The sequence below is a fragment of the Lissotriton vulgaris genome, chromosome 3_1 (genome assembly GCF_964263255.1).
Source record: "Lissotriton vulgaris chromosome 3_1, aLisVul1.2, whole genome shotgun sequence".
In the NCBI taxonomy this organism is placed as follows: Eukaryota; Metazoa; Chordata; class Amphibia; order Caudata; family Salamandridae; genus Lissotriton; species Lissotriton vulgaris.
The window spans coordinates 375,487,902-375,514,938 of record NC_141689.1 but is presented as its reverse complement, the minus strand read 5'-3'; the positions used below and the strand labels follow the sequence as shown (position 1 = coordinate 375,514,938).

Here is a 27,037-nt window from a genome sequence, read left to right as displayed (position 1 = left end):
GAGGCTTACTTGCTCCTTACTGTCTCTTCTGTTGTTATTTTGACTAGACCCTCTGGCAAATCAGGCGTCGTCGTCGCTTTGATCTCCCGTAGAGAAATTTCCTTTCAGTCTTTAGCCTTCTCTCCCATTGGCTCATCAGACTTTTTAGTCGTCCGCTCACTCTCTTTTAGTATCCCGCTTACCTGCTTACTTATGTACCGCCCCCCCCCCCCCCAACCCTCTCAACTTTTTCTATCTTGCTTCCAAGATTTGGTGGCCCCCCTAACGGTCAACAACTCCTCCATCTTGGTATTAGGAGACTTTAACTTTTGGCCCCCAGACCCTGCTGAATGCCCTACCTCTAAAGAATTCTCGGATACCCTTCGCTCCCTCAATTTCGACTCCCACGTCCACTCCCCCACTCACGTCCAGGGCCACATCCTTGATCAGATCTGGTCCCTTAATTGCCCAGTAGCCTCCCTGTCCATCTCCCCCTGCACTTGGTCCGATCACTTCTTGATGTCTTTTTCCCTACACCTTAGCTCAGTCCCCAAGCCCTCTCTTCCCAAAAACACCTGGGCGAGCTCCTGGAACCATGTGGATGTGGCCTCTCTGTCCGCCACACTCTCCGCATCCAGTCCGGACCTTCACGGTTTGTCGTCCTCCGCACAAGCCGACTCCATCAACTCCTGGCTTCGATCAGGTTGTGACTCCGTCGCCCCCCTAGCGGGTGTCCTCCAGGCGCTCGAACGATGCAAACCGTTGGTTCAATGAGGAATTGAAGGCCTTAAAACTCACTGTGCGCCGAGCTGAACGAACCTGGAGGCGAGGTTATTGCGCCAACCTTAAAAATCAGAATATCACCCTCCTGTCTCTGTACAAAACAGCTATTTTGGCGACCAAGAATGCTTACTTATCTTCAAAAATTCTGGCTGCCGAGAATCAGCCTAGAGAAATCTTCCCCATTGTGCATGACCTCGCCTACTCTGACAGAGCTACCCTCAAACCCTCCCCTTCCCAGGACTTATGCGATTCCCTCAACACTTTTTTTCTGGATAAAATCCCTAATATCAAAGCAAACTTCCCTTCCCCCTCCTTCTTTTGTCGACCCCCAGTGTCCGTCAGTCGGGGCACGCCTTGACTCCTTCCCCCTTCTGACAGAAGAGTCCTTTCTTTCCCTCCTGCCTATGGTCAAATCAGGCTCCCCTTTGGACCCCTGTCCTGCCCACATCCTTAAGCACATCTATTCAGCTTGTGTGCAGCCCCCTTTTAAATTTCTCAATAGCTCACTGTCCCAGGGCATTGTTATTCCACCCCTCAAATCGGCCATCATCGTTCCTATCCTTAAAAAACCTGGCGCTGACCCCTCCGCTCTTGTCAACTACCGCCCCATCTCATTGTTGCCCTTCCTGGGGCAGGTACTGGAGCGCCATGTGACCAGAGCACTCAGTACCTTTTTGGAGGAGAACAGGGTGTTAGCCCCCGTCAGGCTGGTTTCCGCCCCGCACACTCCACGGAGTCCGTGGTGCTATCGGTCCTCGACAACCTCAGAGAGGGCATGTACACTAACCACCCCCAGGCCCTGGTCCTCCTCGACCTCTCCGCCGCCTTTGACACGGTTGACTACTCCATCTTACTCTCCCATGTCAGGGCGGCGGGGATTGGAGGTTCGGCCTTGGTCTGGCTGTCCTCCTTCCTGAGGGACCGCACCCAGGCAGTGCGCCTGGGCGACTTCTCGGTGGACTTCCGCGAAGTACAATACGGGGTTCCCCAGGGCTCTTCCCTTTCCCCTCTTCTATTTAATTTGTACATTGCCCCTCTCATTTTCGCCCTTCAACAAATGGAGGTCTCCGTCTATAACTATGCGGATGACCTTCAGCTTATTTTTTCCTTATCCCCATCCCCTGAGTCCATGATCAACTTCCAGTCTGTTATGACCTTTATCCGGGACTGGATGAATTACAACCACCTGAAGTTAAACTCAGACAAAACGGAGCTGGTTCTGACAGGTGGTTGCTCCAGTCCCTGGGCCTCTCTCTTCTGTCCCCCCTTCCTAGGCCCCCCCCTTCTCCATCTTCCTCTGTAAAAACTCTTGGGGTTAAGTTGAATGACCAACTCACTCTGCACTCCCAAGTCAGTCTAGTGGTGTCCTCTTCTTTCCTCTCACTCCGCACCATCCACAAAGTTTCTCGTTTTTTCCCCCGTCTGCCCTCAAGCTCATAGTCCTGGTGATGGTAATCTCTCGCCTAGACTATGGCAACGCCCTTTACTGTGGCATGCCCGCTTATAGAATGCAACGATTACAGCTGGTTTACAACTTGGCCAAATCCCACCACGTCACTCCCCTCCTCAAATCCTTACATTGGCTCCCTATACGAGAACGAGCTCAGTTCAAGATGGGCTGCATTACTTTTCAGGCCCGGGTTGGCGCAGCCCCTGCCTTCATCTCTTCGGAAATCAAAGCCTACGCCCCTGCCAGGGAACTGCATTCATCCTCTCGACAACTGTTGACAGTTCCCCGCTTCAAGCGCAAAAAGTGGGGAGGCACGACATTTTCTACACTTGCCCCTGCTTTTTGGAACTCTCTCTTCGTTCACCTCAGATCTTCCACCCAAAATACACTCTTCCGAAAGGCGCTTAAAACGTTTCTTTTCTCCCAAGCCTTTTCATCATAACCGCTTTCTCTGCCTCCTCTTGATCTTCCTGTCCTTTTGGGTTCAGTACTCTATAGCGTCATGAAACCGCCAGGTGAACGTGCGCTCTATAAATATTTTAAACTCAAACTCAGAAGTCTATTGGCATCTTATGTAGATCTAACCAAGGACATGTGAGTATTCACATTACTTTAAATCCTGGAAACTTCAACTGTATTGTGCCATCAGTCTCCTATATTCACCCATATTAAGACCCATGTTTCACAGCTGTTCCTCTGTACCCCTTCATAGATCTAACTGCATAGAGACTGGAAAGCCTCCTATCTCAATTAATTTTTATTTCTCAAACAAACCTAATAACAAATTAGCTCCTGAAATCAATTAAGTAATGAAACAGCCCAACATTTTCTAGGTTTGGATGAATCTAGATTATACTTAAGGGGGCCCAAGCCTAAATTTCCAGTTTCCAATATTTTAATAGAGCTGATGTAATTAGAGAAATTCTTATTAATAGAGTTTGCAGAGCAAGAGGACAAATTGAAAGAATCTCATACACTCCATTCCTGCATAAATGAACATCCCAAAAGGTATATTAACCCTTTAGTGATTATATCAGATCAGGTACGGCGTTTGTCCATGATGGAATATATGCTCTGTGCTATGAAAGAAAGAAAGTTATTTAAAGAGGACAGATCCTGACTGGTGGTATGAGGCTGGCTTAACCATAGGGTCTTGCTCTCTGGAGGTATTTCATGTGGATAGGCATCAGCTTTTGTCACGTCAGAGATTTATAGGTTTTTAGTAATGATTGTGGTGTATGGCGTTGATGACTGATTCAGGTACCCCTCCTATCTGTGTTGTTGCAACCATTTATTATAGCACACTCAAAGTGTGTGAACTAATGCTGTCACTCAATATTTCACCCTGAAACCTGTTAAAATTGTCTAGAGGTGGGTAACTGGTCAGTTTATTAGAAACACCTTTCCCCAATATTACAGCCAGGAGGGTATTAGTTGATTAGCCAAGATTTCTCCGTTGTAGGTGGATTTGTTTTTCATTGTATTCATGTAGCATCTGCCATGGCTCGAAAGCAATAAATTCACACACAAAGCCTAGAAATAATTAAGTTTTTAGTATGTTCTACACATAAAAGGCACACACAGAAACATGAACATAGTTTAATTCATTTGGATTATAAAATAGACTGTAACCTTTATTTATGCCTAAAAATAAAATACATAACCATTTGAACAAAAATTAGAGAACAGCCATGTTACTTGTGTAAAAATATGTTGTATTACGCTGGATACTATTATACGTTTTACAAATAAAGTGCATAGTACAACCTTTTACAATCTGTATTGAACTACAAAGTATTGTATCATCTTGAACATTTCTGTAAGCAGAATGACAAGTAGAATGACATGGCAAGCAGCAAACGTTCCTGAGCCATTGTATACTGCATCACAGCTACACGCATAAATACCAAATACTATACAATGTATTTCAATACCATTATCATAAGGTTTCGACACAAGACACATCTGTGAATATTAATATCACATGATCCCTTTTCCAGAAGAAAGAGAAGAAGAGCAATTACACTTAGACATGCTTTAAGCCAATTCTAATGACTTAACAGATAGAAAGACAGTGGCTTCCGCGGTGTGGTAATGTCTGCCAAGACTAATATTTTCTTAGGCTCAAACTGCCTCTGTAAAATGGAAAACCTTAGTATTCAGTCTGTCACTCAGAGTACTTGCTTAATAGTTTGGATAGATTTAATGAGAAGTTATTGCTAGGACTTGGGATACATTTTTTAAACCGATTCCTCCTCCCTTTGCAGTTACTCAGTGAAACCTGCACGGAAACATCCTCACATGCAAAAGGATTACAAACCAACCTCCTTAATCCTAAAGCGGTGAGGTAGGACATTTCAAGCACTATTCTGTCTTTTATCAGAAAACTTGTCTGACAATTATATAAAGTAACTCTTTACAAAACATCCACGTTACATAGAATGCAGTGCATTGAAGAAAATTAATTTGAATAATAATCAATTGGACATACTCAAAGGCATACTTCAAGCTTTATTTAAAAAAATACAAAATGTACACTAACAATATGGTAAAAAGTTAAGAAAGGACCTTAATAAAGTTCATAAAATTGTGCAGAACTTTGAGGTATGTCTTATCTGTCGACAGGATCTGTGATTTTTCTTTGAGAGCTTTTCCTTGCTTTCTGAGCTTGTTAGGATTGGGACAATCTCAACTGCCCTCCTTCTCTGGACTTTGTGTAGTACTATCCTATAGATGCCAGTGACGGAGCTTCGAGAGTCTTTGCCATGGTTGTTTCGGATGTGTTCCTCTGTGATCCCTAGATTTTCCAAGGTGCTCTTAACTTCAATGTCTTCATCTTTCAGAGAACCAGTATCAGATAAGTGCTTTGGGTCCAGTTTAAAGGGCTCCAAGGACTTGGGATATTCAATGCCTTTCATCCATTCGCTTTTCATTATGTAGACAACACTGCATCGTTCAGTTGGTATTGGCTGGAGCATCCCACGGATCCGTTTCTGACAAGTCTCTGAAACGTATGAAGGGATGTTGTAAGCCCCATCAAGGATGCTCTTCTTCAGTTTGGCAACCGTGTCTGCCTTGAAAGGCATGCTCCCTGTCATCATGAAGTAGAGAAGGATGCCCAGTGCCCATAAATCCACATAAATGCCAACATAGTGCTCATCTCTGAAGAGCTCGGGAGCAGCGTATGGAGGGGAGCCACAAAAAGTGTTCAGAGTTTCATCTTTCTTACTTATGGTGCTGAAGCCAAAGTCACCGACCTTCACACAGGTGTTACTGGTGTAGAAGACATTTTCTGCTTTTAGGTCTCTGTGAATTATTTGGTTATCATGCTATGAGAAAGAGGAAAAAAGCAAAGAGAAGACAGTGTTACCATATGCAAATTGTATTCCTTCACTCAGAAAAATTGGAGTCTGTTAATTCAATAATTCAATTGTTGGCCAATCAGAAAGAGACCAAAATGACCCCCAAAATACAAAGTAAATTGGCAGATTGGTTGTGATTAGTGTTGATCTGGATTACACAACTTTGGCTTTGTTCTCAAGGATCTATACTAGTATTGTGACTTATTGATATTATTCAAAATGGCATGGAAGCAAAATCTTTAAGCTAGGTTAAGAAGCCATGTTTTTACTGCCTTCCTAAATTGTGTTTCAGAAGAGATCTGATGCAAGGAATTAGGGAGGGAATTCCATAATTTGGACGCCCCAAACATAAAAGATCTGCCACCCAGTCAGGTTCTCTTCACTAGTGGTGTGCAAAGTAATTTCTGTGAATTGGATCTCAAAGCAAGCGTCTGCGTGTAGACACCCAGCCTCTGTTTCAGATAGCAAGGGCACATTCCATGAAATGCCCGAAAAGCAAGGGTTAAGGTCTTAAATTTGATTCTCCTGGCTACCGGAAGCCAATGCAGTTCTCTAATTTGCGGAGAGATATTTTGCCGAAAAGGAACACGTTTGATCAATCTCGCAGCCGCATTTTGGACCATTTGGAGTTTCCTAACAAGATAAGACGGTAAGCCAATATAGAGGCCGTTTGCGTAGTCCAGCCAGGCAGTTACTGTGGCATGGACTATTATCCGGCGACAGCTCTCAGGCAGCAGGTGTATACATTTACGCTGGTTTCTCAAGCTACTGAAGCAGGCGGCTGTAACCTGCTGAATTTGGGCAGAGAAGGATAAATCAGCCTGCGATTTAACTCCCAGATTTTCTGCATAGACAGCTGGTGCGGGTGGTGAGCTCATTTCCGCTGGGTGCTGGGTTTTGCCAAAGAACATCACTTCAGTTTTGTCGGCATTCAATTTAAGTTTGTTGTTGTTCATCCAGCCTGCAATATCTTTTAAGCAGCCTTTAAAGCACTTAAAAGAGTCTTCGGACTGATACTTAAAAGGAAAAACCAGCTGGGTGTCGTCGGCGAAAGAAATCTCCTTCACACCCCAGTTGGCTATCAAAGTGAATAGAAGAGCTAGATATAAGTTGAACAGCAGTGGGCTTATCGCCGACACCTGTGGCACCCCACACCATAAATGCTTGCGAGTGGACTGATGTGGTTGTAGGGCCACCCTTTGAGTGTGCAAATGGAGGAAAGACTTCAGCCAGGCCAGGGCTGTGCCATTAACCCTGCTGTCCAGGAGACGTTGAGTCAGTATAGAATGGTCAACAGTATCGAATCCTGCTGAGAGATACAGGAGCACCAGCATAGCTGATGCACCTAAATCCAATACCATTCTAATTGAGTCTGATACCTCTAATAGCGCTGTCTCTGTGCTGAACCCAGCTCGCAAACCAGATTGGGTGTCATGCAGTATATTGTACCTCTCCATGAAATAGGTCAATTGCAGCTGCACTACCTTTTCCAGCATTTTTGCTGGGGCTGGCAACAGTAATTGTTCAATTCCCCTGAATCCACATTAGGTTTCTTCTTAAGGGGAAGTAGAGTAGCGTGCTTCCATAGATCAGGGAAGATGCCAGAGGAAAGGGAGGTGTTCCATATTTTGGACAGCACATCGCTAGTGGAATTTGCCAACTCTTTCCACAGTTTAGGAGGGCACAGGTCTTCCGGCGAGCCTTACTTGCAGATCTGGATCACAGCCAGTGCTTCCTTCTGAGAGATAGGAGTAAATTTAGAGAGGAGAGGCATGGGTGCTTTCCTAACTATCACATCAGATTTAACCGTAGCAGTTGCAGCAGAAAAGGAATTGTACACTGTTGCAGGGATTCTGCTCCTACACAGAACTGTGCACAGAGACCCAGGACCTCAGTGAATTGTGATGGACCAAAAAACTCACCTCAGTACCTAGAAACCCTAACCGACTAGCATCAGTGTCACATTAGCTCTTCGTCCTATAGCAAAGGAACCAATGATTAGACAACCCAGAACATGCGACTTAGGTTATACTCAGGCATGGTGGGAAGCAAGAACACTCTTTCGTTATATTCTCATACCAGTCCACAACAGGAGTAAAAAGAGACACGGGAAAGGTTAAAATATTTATTTTAACGACGTGCTCTAAGATGCAATATCTTTGCTAACATAAGCAGACATATGATTAGAAATAATATGATCAGCATTGTTACAACTCTATAAAACACAAAAGGAGAAATCATATTACAATGATGGTGAAAACAGGTCTTATAGTGGCTAGTGTAACACCCTCCCTAGCTAAGAACTATCAGCCTTATTCATCAAGCCGAAATCTGCTCGCAAAGGGCCAGATTCTCAGAATCTGGCCCTTTGCGAGCGCTATTTTTGCATTTGGGATTCATCATCCCAAATGCAAAAATCGGTAATAGCGATTTCGCTATTTTGCGAGGAATTACATCTAAGGAATCTCTATTTGAGATTCCTTAAATGCAATTCATCATCCATTTAAAAATTGCGAATTCGCAATTTCGGCCCGCTATTTACCGCGAGGTCAAACCTCGTGGTAAATAGCGAAAACTTAGAAAAATGCTTTTAAAAGCATTTTTCTAAGTTGCATGTTGCACACACACATGTCCTTTGGACACCCAGCGCACCCTTTAAATCGCTATCTTATTTGCGATTAGCTAATTGCTAATCGCAAATAAGGAATACACCTCATTCATTCCTATGGGCCTTTTGGCCCATAGGAATGAATGGGGAGTTATTCCTTATTTGCGATTAGCAATTTGCTAATCGCAAATAAGGAATGTGTAGGAATGGCAATTCTTTTTGCGATTCCTACATGAACCCGTTTTGCGAGTCTGTAATAGCGATTCCTTATGAATCGCTATTATAGACTCGCAAAACGGGTCTTTGATGAATCAGGCTGTATGTTTTACAAAATATAGCACGTCTCTTAGGCTTGTGCGGGGGACCCCATACCTCCAAGATCAGCAGAAGGGAATCACATCAGGATCTGCAAAAGCTCTCTGTCTTTCTGGAAAACGGAATTCTTCCACGTGCCCCAAATCATGCCTACAGTGCAATATTAAAGGCGCCAGAATCTGCGTCGGCTTGCAGCTGCATGTATGGTATGTCTAAAACGTGACCCGATCATCCCGAACAACATCTACCTTGTTATGATAACCTTGGAGGCTTTAGCACTCACTGTGCAGACTGAGTTTGCGATGTAAGTCTAGGGATGCCAAAAACAAGTCTTTCTCATGTGAAGGAATTCACGCAGCCTAACTTACAACAACAACTGTATGCAGTGTTGTGTGCAAAAATCAGCAAAAGGTAAAATGGCGTTTAAACTTCTAATAAGCCTATGCTAACACAGCAATGTGTGCCACAAGGCCCAGCCCTCACTACAACACCTTGCTGATTTTATCATCGACAAAAATCGATATTCGCTCACAAAGCGCCAGAGAGGGCTGGGTGTCGATTACCAGCTCACGGGGCTTAAGGAAGGAGTTGACCACCTTGAAAATTGCCTTGCCAGGACTATCAGAATTATCAATACACTTGGCAATGTGATCTTTCCTTGCCTCCTTCATGAATTTGTGCATTTTCTTGAAGGAGTTCTTATATGTCATTTTAGCAGAAGCATCACAATCCACCCTCCACTGTCGTTCCAAGCGCTTGCACTTGCTTTTCATTGCCCTAAGCGACTCGGAGAACCATGGAGCTGAGGGCAATTTCCCTATGGATTTAGTAACTCTGGCTGGCACCGTAGATTTTACCGCGGGGCAATCCAATTATGTCGGGCCAAAGTATATGCATTAGGGTCTAGAGATAGAGGCGGATGGCTAGCCAACAAAACTGGGTCTAAGCATTCAGCTGTCAACTTCTTCCAGTTTCCCTTTAAAAAGTATCTAGCACTCTCAAGCAAGTCAGGTTTTGCCAAGTTAAAAGAGAAAGGAATAAGAAAATGGTCCGGAAGTGCCAGACCACCTGGTTTGGCACTTCCGTTTTCAAGGACGATATATTAGAAAAGTTCAGGTGAAGGGTATGCCCTGCTCTATGGGTAGGGAATTTAACAAGTTGGGGCAAATTTGCGCCTTCCAGCGAGGAGACCATCTGCATTGCCTGAACACAAGTGGGATCCTTTACATGCAGATTTAAATCCCCTAATGCAGTAAAATTTGAGGATAAGAGGCATTTCTGTGCAATATAATTGCATAGGTATATGTTGGGTAGGCAGTCTGGAGGCCTATATGCCAACAGGCCTGAGAAAGAGGTTGTAGGGCTAGTCTTGATGCAAAAATGTAGGCCCTCGACCATGCCCCTATTCAGTAATACTAAGGAAGCTATGTCTCAAGAGTCCTTGAAGATGATCGCTACCCCCTCCTCTTTTTTCTTCCTCATTCCCTGTTTGCGCAGCATATTTTAAACCCAGAAGGCATAGCTAATGCTACTGCTGCAAGGGTATCATCCTTCAGCCATGTTTCAGTTAAAAACATGACCTCATACTCATTTCCTACTAGTAACAACCACAGCTCCTCTGCATGCTTTGATAAGGATCTACAATTTATTAAGCATGCCCTAATCTGTTCAATCGACTCACTCTGCTCTCTCTTAACATCCCTTAAGCCTGGGACTCCTGGCGCCCAGTTGCTATCAGTGCACAAGCTTAAAGTTGTATCTGTCGTCAGGTCACAGCCGTGAGGCTTGGGGCAGGTAGTAACATTAAGGGCCAGGAGATCCGCTCTAGACCATTGAGTTAACTAGTTTTTCCGCAAACGGGCAGCATGGCTGGCGCTGGCCGCGGTACTTCGAATTCTTTGTAAAATTCAGGGTCCTTGAGCACAGGGCTTTGCATGTGGCCTGCTTTAGGGAGTCAAATGCTTTTTGGCATGCCTCGGTCCAGATCACATTTCTGGGGTGCTTCTTTGATGTCAGAGCAGTCAAGGGGGCAACAATGGTGCTAAACCCTTTGACAAACTTCCTGTAATATTCTGTGATGTCTATGAAGGCTCTCACCTTTGTCTGAGTCTTCGAGGGCTTCCAGGCCTATTTTTGCCTGGAGGGGCTGCGCCTTACTCCCCGCCCACCAGGTGTCCCAAGTACACAATAGACTCTTGTCTTATCCGGCATTTACTGGCCTTGATAGTTAGATCTGCAACCTTCAAGGCCTGAAGTACTTCCTTGATTGGAAGAGGTGGTCCTTCCAGCTGCTGCTGAAGACAGTTGCGTCAGTAAGCAGCACTGAAGGTCTCCACCCCACCTGGTTCACCAACCTCTGGAAGGTGACAGGGGCATTCTTTCATCCAAAGGGCCTCCCCCTAAACCGATAGTGACCCCCTGAAGTGGAGAAGGCTAACCTCTCCTTGGCGTCATCAATTAGGGCGATCTGCCAGTTTCCTGAAGTAAAGTCAAATGTACTTAGGAACTGGGCAGCCCCTAATCTGTCAAATCAGTTCATCCACCTGTGGAATGGGATACGCATCAGTCTTGGTGATTGAATTGAACCACCTGTAATCTACACAGAACATGAGTTTAGGTGTAGTGCTCTTTGAGGCAGCTTTTGGTACCAGCACCACAGAGCTGTGCCAGGGGCTACTGAAAGGTTCAATCACCCCTAATCCCAGAATTTAGGAAACGTTTTTCTTAATGTTGGCCCTCACTTTGTCTGACAGCCTATAGGTTTTGATCTTGACAGGGAGGCTGTCTCCTGTATCAATGTCATAGGTACACAAGTGTGTAATCCCAGGAGTGAGGGAAAACTGAGAGGATAATTATCCCAGGAACTAGTGCCTTTCTCTCTGCTGTTAAGAAGTTAGGGTAGGGAAAAGATTCACACCTTCCACTGACTGACTCATTCTTCTCTTTGGAGGCTAAGAGGTGAGGAAGATGTTCACTCTCCTCTTCCTCCCCTTCATCTGTCACCAACAACATGGTGACCTCAAACCTCTCAAAGTGGGGTTTAAGACGGTTGAGGTGGAGAACCCTGAATGGGTGTCTGGGTGTGTTGAGGCCCACCAGGGAGGTGGGCTTCCCCTATCCTGTCAACGATCCCTGGGGCCCCGTCCAACAGTCTTGGAGTGCCTCAGGTTCTATTACCCACATTTTCTGCCCATGTTGCAATTCCACAAGGGCAGTCATCTGGTTGTACCACTGCTTCAGCACTTCCTGGCTGGTCTCCAAGTTGTCTGAAGATTTCTTTCATAACTTGGCAATATGGCTTCTGAAGGCCAGCATGTAGCTACCTACATCCTGGACACTCCCTCCCTTCCTTCCTAGCATGGCACCTCCCCAGAGACCTCACTATTTCGTTCTTCCCCACCCGTTTCTCTACCTGATCTCACAAGTAATTCATATGTTGTTCCTGAGAGTCTTCCAACCGTCTATCCAAAAACAGATCCCTAAACTGATCTAATGATAGGATGTCAAGGACTATACCCACTCACCTTGCATCTGACATTGCTAGGTGCAGCTTCTACTGTGGACAGGCTGGACTTAATAAACTACTGCTGAAAGGTGGATCAAGCTTTTTCAGGATCTCACACCGCTTACCACCAGTTGTCAGATGGGGCTACATGGCAAACAGGGACTACTGGGTCTTAACTGTGGGTGTTGATCTTGTTTGCCTCTTGTGTCCCAAGGCCCATCATACCATGGGTTTTCAAACTGGTCCAAGTAAAACCCCTTTGATTCTCAGTGGCATGATGGCAAGCAGTCACAGGCTTCTCAGGGAGGTAGCAGATGGGTGCCTTTACTCAGCACTCACAAGCACATATTAATATAATAAATGATTGTCGAGCCAAGTGCTTGACTTGCAAGAACAAAAGTACTTTAATGTACATAAGAACTAAATACTACATATATGGTGGAATAGGTGCGTTCCGTTCAGCCAACCTCGCCCTCGCCACAGTTCCTCGTATCCGGAAAGCCACCGCCGGCGGCAGATCCTTCTCCTACCTCGCCGCCAATGCTTTAACTTTCCAAGATCCCCATTGAACACCTCAGGCAAATTTTGTAACCACTTGTTGCTTGACACCTGGGGAACCACACACACACTGGTTGAACTAGGTGGAGGCAAGCTATAGAATTGATTGCCTGAACTCCTGGACACCACCATGTCAGGATGATTGTGGTCCAGTATGATGCCAAGGGAGACCTGCTCATCCCACCCCAACACATTTGACCATTCCTTCACCACATACACTGTTCCAGTAGCCAAATCCTCACCAAAAGCAAGGTCTGCCATAAACTTCATTAGAACGTCTACTCTTTTACACCCATAAGCGAAGATTCTGATGTTGGGTTGCTGCATTTGGATGCTGTCCAACCCCTCAAAATCCTTTGTATTGATGAGTGTGAAAGGGAAATCAGAATCAGCTAAAAAAAATGATACACTTTCCACTGACCTTAACCTTATATGCGGGAGATTTCCTCTTGTGGGACCCTGCAAATGGAAGATATTTCAACAATGCCTTTAGCTTGTGAAGACGAAGAGGATAACATCAATAACTCATAACTCTCATCATCAGAATCAGCCATATCTTCTACAATGCTTTTTACCATCTATGCATGACCTTTCAAGGTAGCAGCTTTACACATTTGAGCGGAATGACCCTTTTTGTCACATTTGAAACACGTTTGGTTTAAAGCAAAACAAAACTTGGCATTCCCCAAATGTGATTTGCTTCCACAACAGAAACATATAATTTCTCCTTGCTCAATTTTGGTTTTTGAATGTGTAATAGGACGCACAGAACTGGTAATGGGCCCCTTCAAAGGTTTAAAATTGGGTTTGGCATTCAACAATTTAACCTCCTCAGGTGAAGTGGTACTACACATTTCTTTCACACAAAACTGAGAGTGTTCAAATCTTCTAGCTAAGGAAAGGGCAGTCTCTAGATCGAGGTCATCAGAAGACAATACTTTCTCTTGAATTTTCCTGTTACACGTTCTTTCAATTGATCCGGGATCATTTCTTTCCTAATCTCCCTGTAGTTGCAGGTGACTGCTAGAGTTCTCTAAGAGTGGCCACAAAGTCATCAATGACCTCGCCGAGGATCTGAGCGCGTTGTAAAAATTTGTGAGGATTGAGTACGACATTCCTTTTGGGATTGAATCTTTTATCCAATGTTTTAACAATAGAAGCATAGTCATTAACTATTATTAAGTCCCCTTCATCACCACTACTCACTTGGGTGCTTACCAATTAAAAAGGTAACGTTTTTAATAGGTTTCTGCCCTCAGAACCTAAGTTATTAATCAACAAAGCTTTTTTCTTCTTGGAAGTAAAAGTATCTCCATCAATAGCCTCCAGGTAGGCATCGAAGGTGCCTTTACATTGCTGCCACTGCAATGGTGGAGTACCAGCTATTTGCAAAAAAGGTGGCGGTGCCAAAACACAATCCATGGCCGTGCGTGGGTGAGTTGCTGCCCATCACAGATGTAACAATTCAGCATAAATGACAGTTTAACAACACTATATAAATGACCATTTAGCTTATAAGGGTGCTGTATCGGTTGTGAACACATTGGCCCACATGCATCAAGCATTTTTGTAGTCGCAAACGGTGCGATTCCTTAAAATCGGCCGTTTGCGAATGCAAAAGTGCTTTTTGGGATGCATGAAGCAATTTTAGAATTCGTAACATGTTTGCGAGTTCTAAAATTGCGGGTGCTTTTAAGAAGTCGCAGATGTGCGATTTCTTAAAAGCAATGCATCATTAAATTTAAAACTGTAAATTCGCAATTAGGGTGCCAAATTTACCGAGTGGTTGAACCACTCGGAAAATTTGGAAAAAGTGTTTAAAATGTTTTTTTTTCAACATTCATGTTTCACACACACATGTCCTTAGGACATGTGTGTGTGAAACATGATGCGAAAAATACCCCCCCCCCCCTGCCCCCATGAAATTTTCAAAGTGCCACTCGCAATTCCCGTTGACTCCTTGGGCCTTTTGGCCCATAGGAATCAATGGGAATTGCGAAAATTAACTTAAGAATTCGGTATTCATTTGGGATTCGGTAAAAATTGCGATTTTTACCGAATCACAAATGAATACCGAAAATAATGATGCATAGCATTTTGCACTTCTTAATTTGCGATTCCTTATTTTTCGCAAATTAGGAAGTGCAAAATGTCACAATGATGCATGTGGGCCATTATGCCCAAATGTGCACATGCTGAAAGTAAGAAAAGGTAAATGTTCTTCCCTGAAAATAATAAGGTTTACTTCATACAGTTAATTTCAGAAAAAAAAGGTGTGTGCATCACCGCATGCACTGATGCGTAGGTAGACTGCTTGCTAACAATGACTGTCAGATGGCATGCAAGATTAAAGAAGAAGAAAATTACCAGTTAGGTGTGCGCATCACAGAGTGCGCAAATACAATAGGAATGAGGCCGAACTTCAAATGCTGTACTTGTGGTGTGCACATCACCAAATGCGCAACTTTGGCCAGACTGGATTGAAAATGAGATAATGTTGTGTGCGCATCACAGAGCACGCAACGTAGGACAGGAATCGCCCTTCAACTCCTTGAGGCCCAAACCAAGATGGCTGTCGGTGCATCAGACGTGTATGCATGTTTCTGACGTGAACGCAGGCTGAGCAGGTTGTGGAATTTGTGACATGACATGAGACAATAGCGGTCTGTGCCTAGGAAACAATCAGTGCCTGCACCTGCATGCGCCATCGCATAACCTCAAGACAGCAACAGAGGCACCGCTCACGCGTGCGGGCCTCGCAAAACTGAACAAGACCCCCAACAGCGATCAGGGTCAAGAGAGACACGGTGCTCCACGCAGAGGCGTAGCTAGAGCTTGTGGCGCCCGGGGCTACCCTTCAGATTGCCGCCCCCTGGACGGGGTGCTGGGGAAAAAGGACGGCGAGCACCTGAAAGAGGTCCGAGAGACATGTAGTATCGCCACTAATAGTCAGGTGAAGCTCACGACTTCTCCTCCACAGGCAGCCCACTGCTAAGCTGAGCTCTAGAATTGGGTGTGAACGAAACAAGCAAAAACTAATCACATCCTGTGCTCGCCCTTGAAAAATGTACTGTAGCTTGAGGCATGTTACCTACCTATGCCTTCCAAAGCTAGAAATGGAAACTTGAAGAACAGGCCCCCTGTACCAGAGTACCTGCTTGTTTCTGAGAAGTGCCGGTACTCTGTAATTAAACGTACTACGTCACTCTTGAGAAGTGCCGGTACTCTCCAAATAAACGTATTACGTCACTCTTGAGAAGTGCTGCTACTCTCCAATTAACCGTATTACGTTACTCTTGAGAAGTGCATGTACTCTCCGTCTCAAAATAAAAAAGTTCTGGTACTCAGTACCTGCCCATTTAAAGCACTGTTGCCTTCCTAAAACACAAGTGCTAAGCAAAGTGGGTACACTAAGGTATACTTTAGTCTTCACTATCCATCGAATAGCAACTTAGCTGCTTTGTTATTCTGTCATAAGTGGGGAGGAGTGGGAGACGCCTTATAAGCCTGACATGGTTTTATTCTGCTGTTTGTGGAGTAGATGTTGTCCTTTTTATTGTATGGACTTGTCAAGCGAAATGCCAATAACATTTTCTTACAAAAAAAGAACTTAACCTGTAGAATCTTTGAATTTCTATCGAAGGATGGCCCTGCCTCTGGCACCATTTAGTCAGTGCCAGTAAATAATATCATTGCCTCACTCTCTATGCAAGCTTTACCGAAGAGGTAAATTCCACTGAGAGAGCACTGAGATCTTTGGAAGCATTCTGACCTGTTGTGGCACTGTTTATGTCCCTGTCTGTTGTTCTGTCTGTTAAGTCTCTGCTCACCACCCCCATAGGCAGCCACCCCCAAAGAGGAACAGTGGAGGCTTCTGCTCTGGGGCAGTGAGGCCTGTGGTAGTAAGTAAGAGGAGGAGCAGGGAGGGTATCAAGCTCCTCACGGGGGTGTTCTGTTTTGCCGACACACCATCATCTGCAATAGATAATTATTTGAAAAAGAGTTTGAGAGTATAACAAGCTCTGATGTTCCCCAACTGTGCCTGAGGGACACTTGGGATGTGGAAGCAAAATTAGACATAGCATGGGACAAAGAAGGATGCGGTGTTCAAAATAACCTAACGAGGGACAGTGTTTTCTACTGAAATCTGCGCTGCACCTCAATACTTTTCTTCATCATCTGTGTGTTCATCCCCTCTGAAATAGACAGAATTGCTTGAAAGTGACTCAAGCATAAAACAGAGGATATTTAGAAATAGTTTCCAACAAATACTTTGATTCTAGGCAGAGTACTGTTCTAGCTCTAGCCATTGAACACTTTGGAGTTGAAAGGTTTGTAATACTTTTCATGCAAGTGAAGCAGGTATGCTGGGATCCTCTGCACGGCACAGGGAAGAAAGAACATCTTTCACTTGACTGCCTGAATCCTGCCCTTGAAAATAAGTTCTGACCCCCCCCACTTCTTTTTATAGGACTTGTGAACTGCCACTCACCAAAGATCCTTTCCTCCGCTCCGAAACCCGTTTAAGCTCCCTCTTACCTCACTCAGTCTCCAGTACTCCACAGTGATGGCAGCCAGGGTCTCTGTATAGGGGTTGGTTCTCTTCTGCTGCAGCAGCAAATCCCGTAGCACTGCCATTGCCACAGACTCCTCATGAGAGCGCATAGTGGTGGAGCATGTGACACGTCACTGCTACGTTCTAGTCTGCGCGAGGGCTGGCCAAAGTTATGTCCAGGGCCGTCATTGGTAGCGTTGGCGTGCTACATGATTGACGGCCCTGGGAACCACATGCAAGGTTACGCCGCGCACCGCACCACCACCACTATGCTTGGTGGTGCATGGGTGCCCTGCAGCCAGTGCGCTTGCAGTTACATAACTGCACGTCACATGTGCAGACAGGGCTCCTCAGCGACAGACTTTGGTGAGTCGGTGACGTGTGTGTCAGTGTCCCCAAATAATAAACACTGCCGCCACGTGCCACTAGGGCAAAGAAACAATTTGGATGCTTCGAAATCGATCAGGGACAATCGTTTTAACAATAAAGGAAACCTTAATTAATCCTCAAAAGAGAAAATTTCTCCCCAAAAAAACATGTATTCTTAGTATGGACGAACACACACCAGTCAATGAACTAGTTATAAATCAGTATATTTGTCAACAGAAAACCAATTATCTGAATGCACAAACCGCAACATAATGCAAACAAATGTTTTTTGTCATACATCGATAGATACATTTAACATACGTAGACACAAGATCACATGAACATAAACAAACAAAGAATCCTTGTAGCCCTAACTTCTTAAGGGATTGCGAGGGAACACTTTCTTTTCATAAATTATGGTTTGCAACCCATTATAAAGAGAGAGCCCTTAGTACAGTACCAATGGAGCGCATAATTAATCTGGCGCCCTATACACTATCGCAGGGTACTGTATTTCTCAATTACTGAACAATTTAATCTCAATGGGCTTCTCTTTTATGATAATGTTGACGTGTGTCAGCCCTTTTCATCTGGGCCTCATCAGGACTTGGGGAGGAAAGGAAACTTAAAACACAATAAGGTACAGATCTTCATATTTACATATATACACTTATATACAAATCTATATGAATTGATTCTCGTAGGAGATATAGCTAATCACAAAAACTTTTTTTTTTTCAGTTTAAGAAAGTTTTATTGAGCAGAAAAAAAAAATGTTACATCATAATATCACAACATAAGATAACGCAAAGTCAATAGGATATAATCATGAAAAGACATTTTTTGAGAAATAGAGAAAGAGAAACAGTAAAGTAAAATCATGTAATGGGAGCGAACCGTATAAAGAAGAAGAAAGAAAAGAAAAAAGAAGAAAAGAGAAAAAGAGGAAGAGAAATTAAGGAAGGGGGGTTAAGGGTGGGGAGAAGAGGATAAGAAGGTGGAGAAAGGTAGCCAGGTAAGATCAGACTTAATTTTTAAGGTGACAGAAGAAGAAGAAGCAATAGCAATTCTATGCTCATCACACACAAAATTCCACCATGTCTGCACAGACAATTTGGAGTTATCCTTCCAACAAGACAGGATTACTTTGTATGCAGTTGCAACGAATAGGTCAAACAGTTTTGCATTATAAGAATGTAAGTCCAAAACATCAGATATAGAACCTAAAAAAATATGCAATGATGAAAATGGTTCAGAAAAATGAAAAATACGCATACAGTATTTCCAAACTGATTCCCAAAAGGTGATAACTCGTGGGCAATCAAATAAAAGGTGTTTAAGTGTGCCTGGGTGAGATGAACAGGACCAACAAAGGGGAGAGGAGGAAGGGGAGAATTTGGTAATGCTTATAGGGGTAAACAAAGCTCTATGGTAAATGAAAAAAAGTGATTGAGTAATACGGGCCGAAACCGAAGTCTTAAACAGTTTGGACCATAATCGATCCCAAGTATCAACGGATAACGATAAAGAGAAATCAGTTTCCCAAGCAACTTCCATAACAGTTTTAGGTCTAGGACCAACATTCTCCAATAACAATTTATAAATCAAAGCAGCTTTGGGTATTTGCTGAGTGAACAACGGGTAAAGCGGGGTGGAAGGAGTAAGAGAGGGAAGGATATCAAACGTAGGGAGGGTAGATAGGTGAGACACAATGGCATTAGTAATAATATCAAATTCATTACGGTGTTGTACAGATAAATCAAACTTAGTTAGCATTTCATCAAATGAAATAATGGATGAACCTGAAAAGAATTGGTAAACAAACATAATATCCTTTTCTTTCCAATACTTGAAGTAGAAAGATTTACCCTTGTATTTAAGATATTTGTTGTACCAAATACTGGAGGAAAGGAAAATTTGTAAAGGCGATAAGTCTTTTGAAAAAATATTGTGTAGCAGTGTATGGGAGTATTTCAGCACAGGATAATGCGTCAAAAAGGAGCAGTTGGACATAAAAAGGGATTGTTGAAAATTGAAATCCTTCAACAGAGATCTCTCAACTGCAATCCATCTGGGTAATGGGGTATCAGTAAAATCAAACGCCAATGAAAAGGCTTGTTTTAGTAAGAAGGCCGAATGGTATGATTGGAAGTCAGGGAAGCGAACCCCCCCTTCAGATTTAGGGCGTAGAAGTTTTGGTAAGGAAATTCGGGGTCGCTTATTGTTCCATAGAAATTTAGAGCAGATGGAGTTTAGTCTATTGAAGTACAATTTAGGAATTTTTATAGGAAGCATGGAAACAGTATATAGTATGTGTGGAGAGATCATCATTTTGATGGTGTCTAAACGACCCCACCATGAAAGGAAAAGAGGAGACCATGTTTGAAGGAGTGAGTGAAGTTTTTGAGTAAGGGAGGTAAAGGTCAATTTGAGTGTGTCACGCAGGGTGGAGGAAAACCAGATGCCCAGATATTTGATCTTGGAGGGACACCATGCAAAATCGGTAGATTCAAACATATATTGATAACAGGATGAGTTAAGGGGTAGTACTTCCGTTTTGGAGAGATTAAGTTTATAGCCAGAGACAGATGAATAAAGGTGGACCTCTTCTAAGAATGGGGGAAGGGATGAGACAGGGTTGGCCATGTAGACCAAGACATCATCAGCATATGCCGAGATTTTTGTCTCAATCGAGGACTGTTTGAATCCCTGGATGAGGGGGTTGGAGCGGATTTTAATAAGGAAGGGTTCAAGACACAGAATAAAGAGTAACGGGGAGAGAGGACAGCCTTGTCTTGTCCCTCGAGATAGGGGGAAAAACTTAGAGAATTGATTATTGACAAAAACACTGGCACGGGGAGCAGAGTAAAGGAGTCTAACCAAGGAAATGAAGTGGGGGCCAAAACCAAACCATTGTAACGCCTTAAACATGAATTTCCAATTAATTTGATCAAACGCTTTCTCTGCGTCTAGTGAAAGGGCAGCTAGAGGGGCCTTGAAACGGTTACTGTGGGAAATAATATTGGTAAAAACACGGGCATTGTCTGCAGCAAGTCTGCCTTTCACGAAGCCAACTTGATCGGTCGTGATTAACAGAGGTATAAGGGATTCTAGACGGGCAGCTAAGATTTTGGCAAAAATTTTACAGTCGTAATTAATAAGGGATATGGGGCGGTAATTTTTGCAAAGGGAATGGTCCTTGTCCGGTTTGGGAATGATGATTATAAGGGCATCCAAAAATGAACCCGACGCTTTGGCATTTGCAATAAAGGAATTAAAAAGTTGCAAAAGGTGAGGAACAAAAATGGAATGCAAGTTGGCATAAAATTCGATAGGGAGACCATCTGGACCAGGAGCTTTTGCTTTCTTAAGGGAGGTAATAGCCTTGAGAATTTCCTGAGGGGTAATGTCAGCTTCTAATTGCAGAAATTCAGTAGGAAGTGATGGAGGAGGGGGAAGGCCTGCAAAGAAACGAGAGAGATCCTCATCTCCAGGCCGTGTGTCATCTGTATATAAGAGTTTATAATAATTATGGAAAACCTGTGCAATATCCTCATCAGAGGATACCTTCGTATTAGTGTCTTCATTAAGAATAGAGCCAATTGATTTGCGTTCAGATTTGATTTTAAGGTAATTTGCCAACATTTTCCCCGCTTTATTCTGACCCCCATGAAATTTGGATTTGATCTGTAAAAGGGTGTTGCAAGCTTCAACTGTGGCAATTTGATTAAGTTCAGATTTGGCTTTAATAAGGAGACGGAGGGTGTCAGGGTTCTTGGAAGAGAAGTAAGAATGTTCTAGTGTCTTAATGTTGGCGAGTTGGGTAGTGTATTTGGCCCTGTTGAGTTTCTTCTTCCTAGATACATAGGAAATTGTAAACCCTCGCAGTGCAGCTTTAAAAGCATCCCAGTTGTTTGAGACTGATGTGTCTTGGGGTAAGTTGAGGGAGAAGTACTCAGAAATGAAACTCTTTACTTTAGACATGAAATCCGAATCAGAGAGAAGGAAAGTGTTAAATTTCCAGCGATTAAAAGAGGTGGTAGTATGGGAAAGGTCAAAAGTGGCATACACAGGTGCATGGTCCGAAAGGAAAATAGAACCAATTTCAGAATTTTGAATAGCAGGGAGAAGAGATTTACTGGCCATAATATAATCAATTCTGGACCTGGTATGGTGTACACTAGAGTAGAATGTATATTCGAGTGATTCAGGATTACATGTTTTCCACACATCAAACAGAGGGCGGGAGGCAATTGCAGACTGGAAAGCCTTATGAGTCTTGTCCGGCTGGAATTTGGAGGAGGATAGTCTATCCGAGAATGGGTCCAACCATTGGTTAAAGTCACCGGCTATGATAATATTAGGGCAATCGAAAGATGAAATGAGGATTTTAATATCATTCCAAAATTTAGGGTCAGGACCATAAATATTGAGGAGCACCATAGTTTTGTTTTGTATAGACACTTTTGACATAACCCAACGACCCTCATCGTCCGATTTAGAGGACAAAATCTGAACATCGAGACCTTTACGGAATAAAATAGCAACACCCCCTTTCTTATCAATCGCAGGAGAAAACACCACCTGACCCACCCAAGCCCTTTTAAGTTTCAGCGATTCGACATCTGTACAGTGTGTTTCTTGGAGAAAAGCAATCTGAGCATTCAATTTGGACAGGTGAGACAATACCTTTTGACGCTTAACTGGGTTGCCAAGACCACGAACATTCCACGTTACGAAGTTACACATGATGGGAGGTATGGGATGAGGGTAACAGTTGGGTCCAATACACTGCAGGTAGGGAACTGATGGGAGAGACAAGAAAGACAAACATGTTAGCAATACAAATCGGAAACAAATGGGAAGACAAAATATGAAGGAACAACACCTTTGATATAGCGAGATAAGAATAACCATGAGGAAAACTAGAGACTACAGGAAGAAAGACAAGAGGGGAGACAAAGAAGATAACTGAACATGAATGAGCAAGGAATATGCAACAATGGCCTGTGAAAAGGAAAATAAAGAGAAAGGAGGAAAAGAGAAGGAAACAGCTAAGAAACAGATCAAGGCAAGAACACCAGACCTGAGAAGTAAGAGAAGAACCAAGTAAAGGAAGCATGGAGACGCCAACGCGGGCGCCTAGCCAGCAGAGCAAGGAAAACGCGGGAAAATAGGCAAGATATATTCAATAAAAAGGGAAAATTTAACAAGACATGACAGGAAAGAAACCGGGACAAGGCCACAACAGTCGTCAAGACATTAGAAAAATGATTGCAACAATTAGAAGAAAGTTAGTTTCAGCCATTGGTGTCCATCGTTGGTGGAGAGACGGTGAGAAGATAATCACGGAGCTTCTGAGGATCATCAAAGGTACGGGAACGGCCATTGTGGGTTATTTTGCAGAGGCAAGGATGAAGAATTCCATATTGGATGTTGAGATCCCTCATGCGAGGACGCAGATTAAGGAATTCTTTGCGACGAGCATTTGTAGCATTCGAGAGGTCCTGGGATATGTAGATGGTGTGACCCGACCATATGAGGCGACGTTTTGCTCTTGCAGCCTTGAGAACAGTCATCAATTCGGTGAATTCCAGAAACAACAGGATGATACCTCTGGGTTTGGTCGGGTTGGACGTTGGACGACCCAGACGGTGTGCACGCTGAATGTTCAATGGAACAGATTCTGGTTGGAGACCCAAAAGCTCGTATAGGAGTTTGCGGACGAAGGTCACCATGTCTCCCTCCCCATGAGACTCCGGTACACCATAAATACGGAGGTTGTTCCGCCTGTTACGGTTTTCAAGGTCCTCAGTGTGAAGTTTCAGCTGTTGTATCTCCTTTTCGAGAATAGGAATTTTTGTGGATACATCTTGGACATCACTAATACGTTGTTCCAGTTGTAGGACTTTGTTTTCCATGACAACCCATCTGTCTTCAATCTGCTTAAGCTTCTCATTTGTTGCCACCATAAAAGGTTGTAAGCCACGAACCTCTTCTAAAATAGAGTCCAGCACTGGGTTTTGAGAGGTACGAATTGGGGACGGAGGGTCATTCTTGAGGCGTTTTGGTTTTGTACCGGTGACAGACGCTCTCACATGACCTGCGTCCTGAGACATGGTGCCAATATAGGGGCAGACTAGGAGGACCGCAGGAATGGAAGTCAATTCAAATAGAAAAAGCTGTGAGACCCTAAAGGTATATATGCAAAGAGTACTTGTTGAGATATGTCCTGGGCGAGCTATCAGGTGACACTGGAGAAGCACCAACTTCAATCTATGTGACAGGTGTCAAGAGGCAACAAAAATCCAAAGGTCACATCTTAAAAGCCAACCAGGACGGAAGTGTAGGAAAAAGCAGCATAGCGTCCATGGGGAATGGAAACCATGTGGTGTATGCGATAGGCAGCTGAGGGCAAATGGTGACAGAGATGGAGGAAAATATCAAATGCGCAGGTAACTCCTCAAAATGGCCGCCGATAAGTAATGCTAGTAGCAGTAGAGGAGCTGAGGTGGAGTCTGGCGCCAAGTGTCACAAAAAGTGCAGCAAAGACATAATTTGCAGTAGCTATGACATACCTTTGCAGAGTGCGACCTGTAGCAGCAATATATGGGCATGGACAGTGCCGAAATCACCAGAAAACGGGACGCGAGCGCGACGGCACAAAATGGCGGCCGCTCGCGTCCCTGAACACGGAGTAGAAGCTGCAGCCCAAAAAGATGTCAAAGCACCAAATTCAACCGCCGCCTCCACTCGCAATGCACGGGGACCATGTTCCGCCGTGCAAGACCAGCTTTTCCCGGTGTCCGTAGGCGGTATATCGGCAGGAAGCCTGGAAAGAGTCCCGCGTTGTCACGGAGCTCAGCCGGGCAGCGCCATAACACGCCGGCGCGTAAGCCACGCCCCCCCTAATCACAAAAACTGACCAGCAGAAAATTCATACCACTGAAAATACTCCTGTGGGCAACACAGAGCATGAAAATGTGCAGAGCGTGTATAAAGACAGGCTGATATTCTATTAACTTATATATCGCCATGTCGGACTAACCTAGTTGGAAAGGCCCAAAGAATAAAAAAGATTCAAAGAAAGAGTGAGATTAAGACCTTGAAATTCATAAGTACTACAACTCTTGCCGAAATAAAGTGGTTCTAAAATCATTAGGGTGAAATAAAAGAGCAAGTTGAAATACAGAGTACTTCTGTATGTAGCTACCTCTAAAAATCGCTGATGGCACTGTTAGAGTATGCAAATACAGGAAGGTTCCAGGGCACGACACAACTAGAGAGGTGTTCTTCTGAAAAGCAATAAAGGCAACTCATGAAGGCATAGGCAAAAGTAATTTAAAACGAAAGAAATGTAAAGCATAAAGGTTCTTTCATAACCTCCGCATATTCCTACTTATTTTAAAACAAGGGAAAAACCCCTTCACTTGGCCCGAGTGAAAACATTCACTGGCTGGCCCATTTTAATTGCTCCACTAATCACAAGCATGGAAAATGTACTTGCTCCCCGTGTTAATTTAAATTATTCCGAACTGGGTTATCTGAAAAGGGAAACTGAATAAACTGGGGAGGTCAGAGTTAAACCGGCCCGCCTTCTATCTGTGAAAACACACAAAATGATGCTTACCAGCCTGGGAGATTAATTCAAAGGCTGCATTACCTCGACATCCGTGGAGACTGGCGCCAGTAACGCGAAAATAAACGTGCTGCATAAAAGAGTAACCTACGTGTTGGCCATAAACAACAGACTACGGTCAGATCTCTATCAGAGCAAAAAAATGCTCCAAAGCGAGAACAGACTCGGACCCGTCTGTCTAAATAATGGTAATTCCGGGACGACTGAATGAAGCAGGGGACAGCAAATAAAATAAACTCTTACTCTATCGAAATAATAAAATAGAAAAGAACCACTAGGGTCGTGCTACCGCCCCCGAAATAGTGCCGCCTGGGGCGGTCCGCCCCCCTCGCCCCCCTCGCCCCCCCCCTAGCTACGCCGGTGGCTCCACGCCCACACACCGACAACGATGCTCCGCGAACCAGGCACGAGAAAATCGTTCAAACAGCATGAAACTTCCAGAAGCAATGCAGTTCGGAAACTCCACAGAAGGGATGAAGAAGGTAGCAGATAACTTGTCGCAGGTGAAGAGAAAACAACAAGGTAGGTTCACCAATGGTTCCATCTGGTATTCAACCCCCAGCAGCAACTGCCGCTAGACCCACAATCCACGTTCTAAGAAGGAACTGCCCTGAACCCACGAGCTCCCACCCACAACACATTCTAGATCCTATCATTTTCCTATTGCCTCATGTTGTCCCGTACATCAATTACTTATTAACAGGGCTTTAAGTGGGATGAAAAAACTGGGGGGCCTCTCAAAGTGGCGTGGTCAATGTAATTAGGGGCGTGGCTTTAACACACTTACGCTAAAAATCTGTGTTTAGCATAGTATGCCGCCCGACTTGTATTTTGCTGTTCCTGTCATTGCATCCAAATATGTGAGACAACAAGTCACATTACACCTACAACAAGTAAGGAGTATAGGCTGTGTTAATGGTTATTAGTTGCTTAAGATAAATACGCTGCAACTATGGCTTGTTACATAGAACATTGAAAAAGCTTCCAATTAAAGCCCTGGTGACCCTACCGCAATGCTGCGTTTCAGAAATAGAAGGGATATCCAGAAAGAAAATGACTCTTTAAATGATTTCCCTTCCCCTACACCGCTCACCCGGCATGACGTCATGCCGTAACTTCTTCCCCTAGTGAGAGGTGAGCAATGTGAGCAAGTACACACCGATGTGCCTGCTGTCTTGAAACGGGTCTCTATCAGGCTCTGTGCGCCCTGGCACTTTTTTTCTGGACTGCACTGACAGCAAACTGCGGTCACTGCAGTCCGGAAAAAAACAGAGCGCCTGTGCCAGGGCTCAAAACAGAGCCCGATAGAGACCCGTTTCGAGGCCCCCTTTAAAAAACTGCCGGTGCTCAGACCCCTTGAGACCCGGCCCACATAAAGCCCTGCTTATTAACAAATTAAGCACTCCTTTCCCAGATTAGGGCAGGAGTTTGTATCCATATTTTATTTAGTTAGCAATGTAAACGGCTTAAATCCCGTGGTGGGTCACCTGATAGTTTAGGATTTAGATAACTAAGAGTAGGGCTTAATGAAGATTAATGGCACACAATTGCGTCATCATGCATACACTGAGTTCAAAATTAAATCAAGTGTGCAACAGCCTTTCAGTTTAGCTTTCACAATCTGCATTGCTCCTATTAACTGAAGTTCTGTACTCTGGACAGGAACTTCCCAAAGCTGTATAAAATGTATGTTGGTAAAGCACGCGCGCACTTCGCACCTGTGCGAATCATTACACCTGGAATGCTGCCTGCCGGTTCACTGTGTCCTAACCCCTATCCTGTCTTCACTGAAGGTAGTGAAGCTCTCAGCACCAGAGCGTGATTTTTTAAAAGATAAGGGCGTTAATGGACTAATCTCTGACCAAATGGCTATTAGAAACACAGCATCCGGATAATTTAATTGATAACAATAGT

General features: G+C 44.0%; 1 protein-coding gene across 1 annotated transcript; it reads right to left on the bottom strand.

Moving 5' to 3' along the window:
- Positions 1-4,791: 4,791 nt before the first annotated feature.
- Positions 4,792-17,225, bottom strand: LOC147726475 (serine/threonine-protein kinase NIM1-like). The gene is made up of 2 exons (XM_086962729.1): positions 17,100-17,225; positions 4,792-5,541 (listed from the first exon to the last, which is right to left on the bottom strand). The coding sequence occupies exons 1-2, from the start codon at positions 17,223-17,225 to the stop codon at positions 4,792-4,794; spliced, it is 876 nt and encodes a 291-aa protein (XP_086818855.1).
- Positions 17,226-27,037: the final 9,812 nt, after the last annotated feature.

What these genes read in the sequence shown, in the direction of transcription:
- LOC147726475 (XM_086962729.1), bottom strand. Translation starts at nt 17,225, where the DNA reads ATGCGCTCTCATGAGGAGTCTGTGGCAATGGCAGTGCTACGGGATTTG. An exon ending in AGTACTGGAGACTGAGTGAG is followed by an intron (nt 5,542 to 17,099) that starts GTAAGAGGGAGC and finishes TCTTTCTCATAG; the next exon opens with CATGATAACCAAATAATTCA.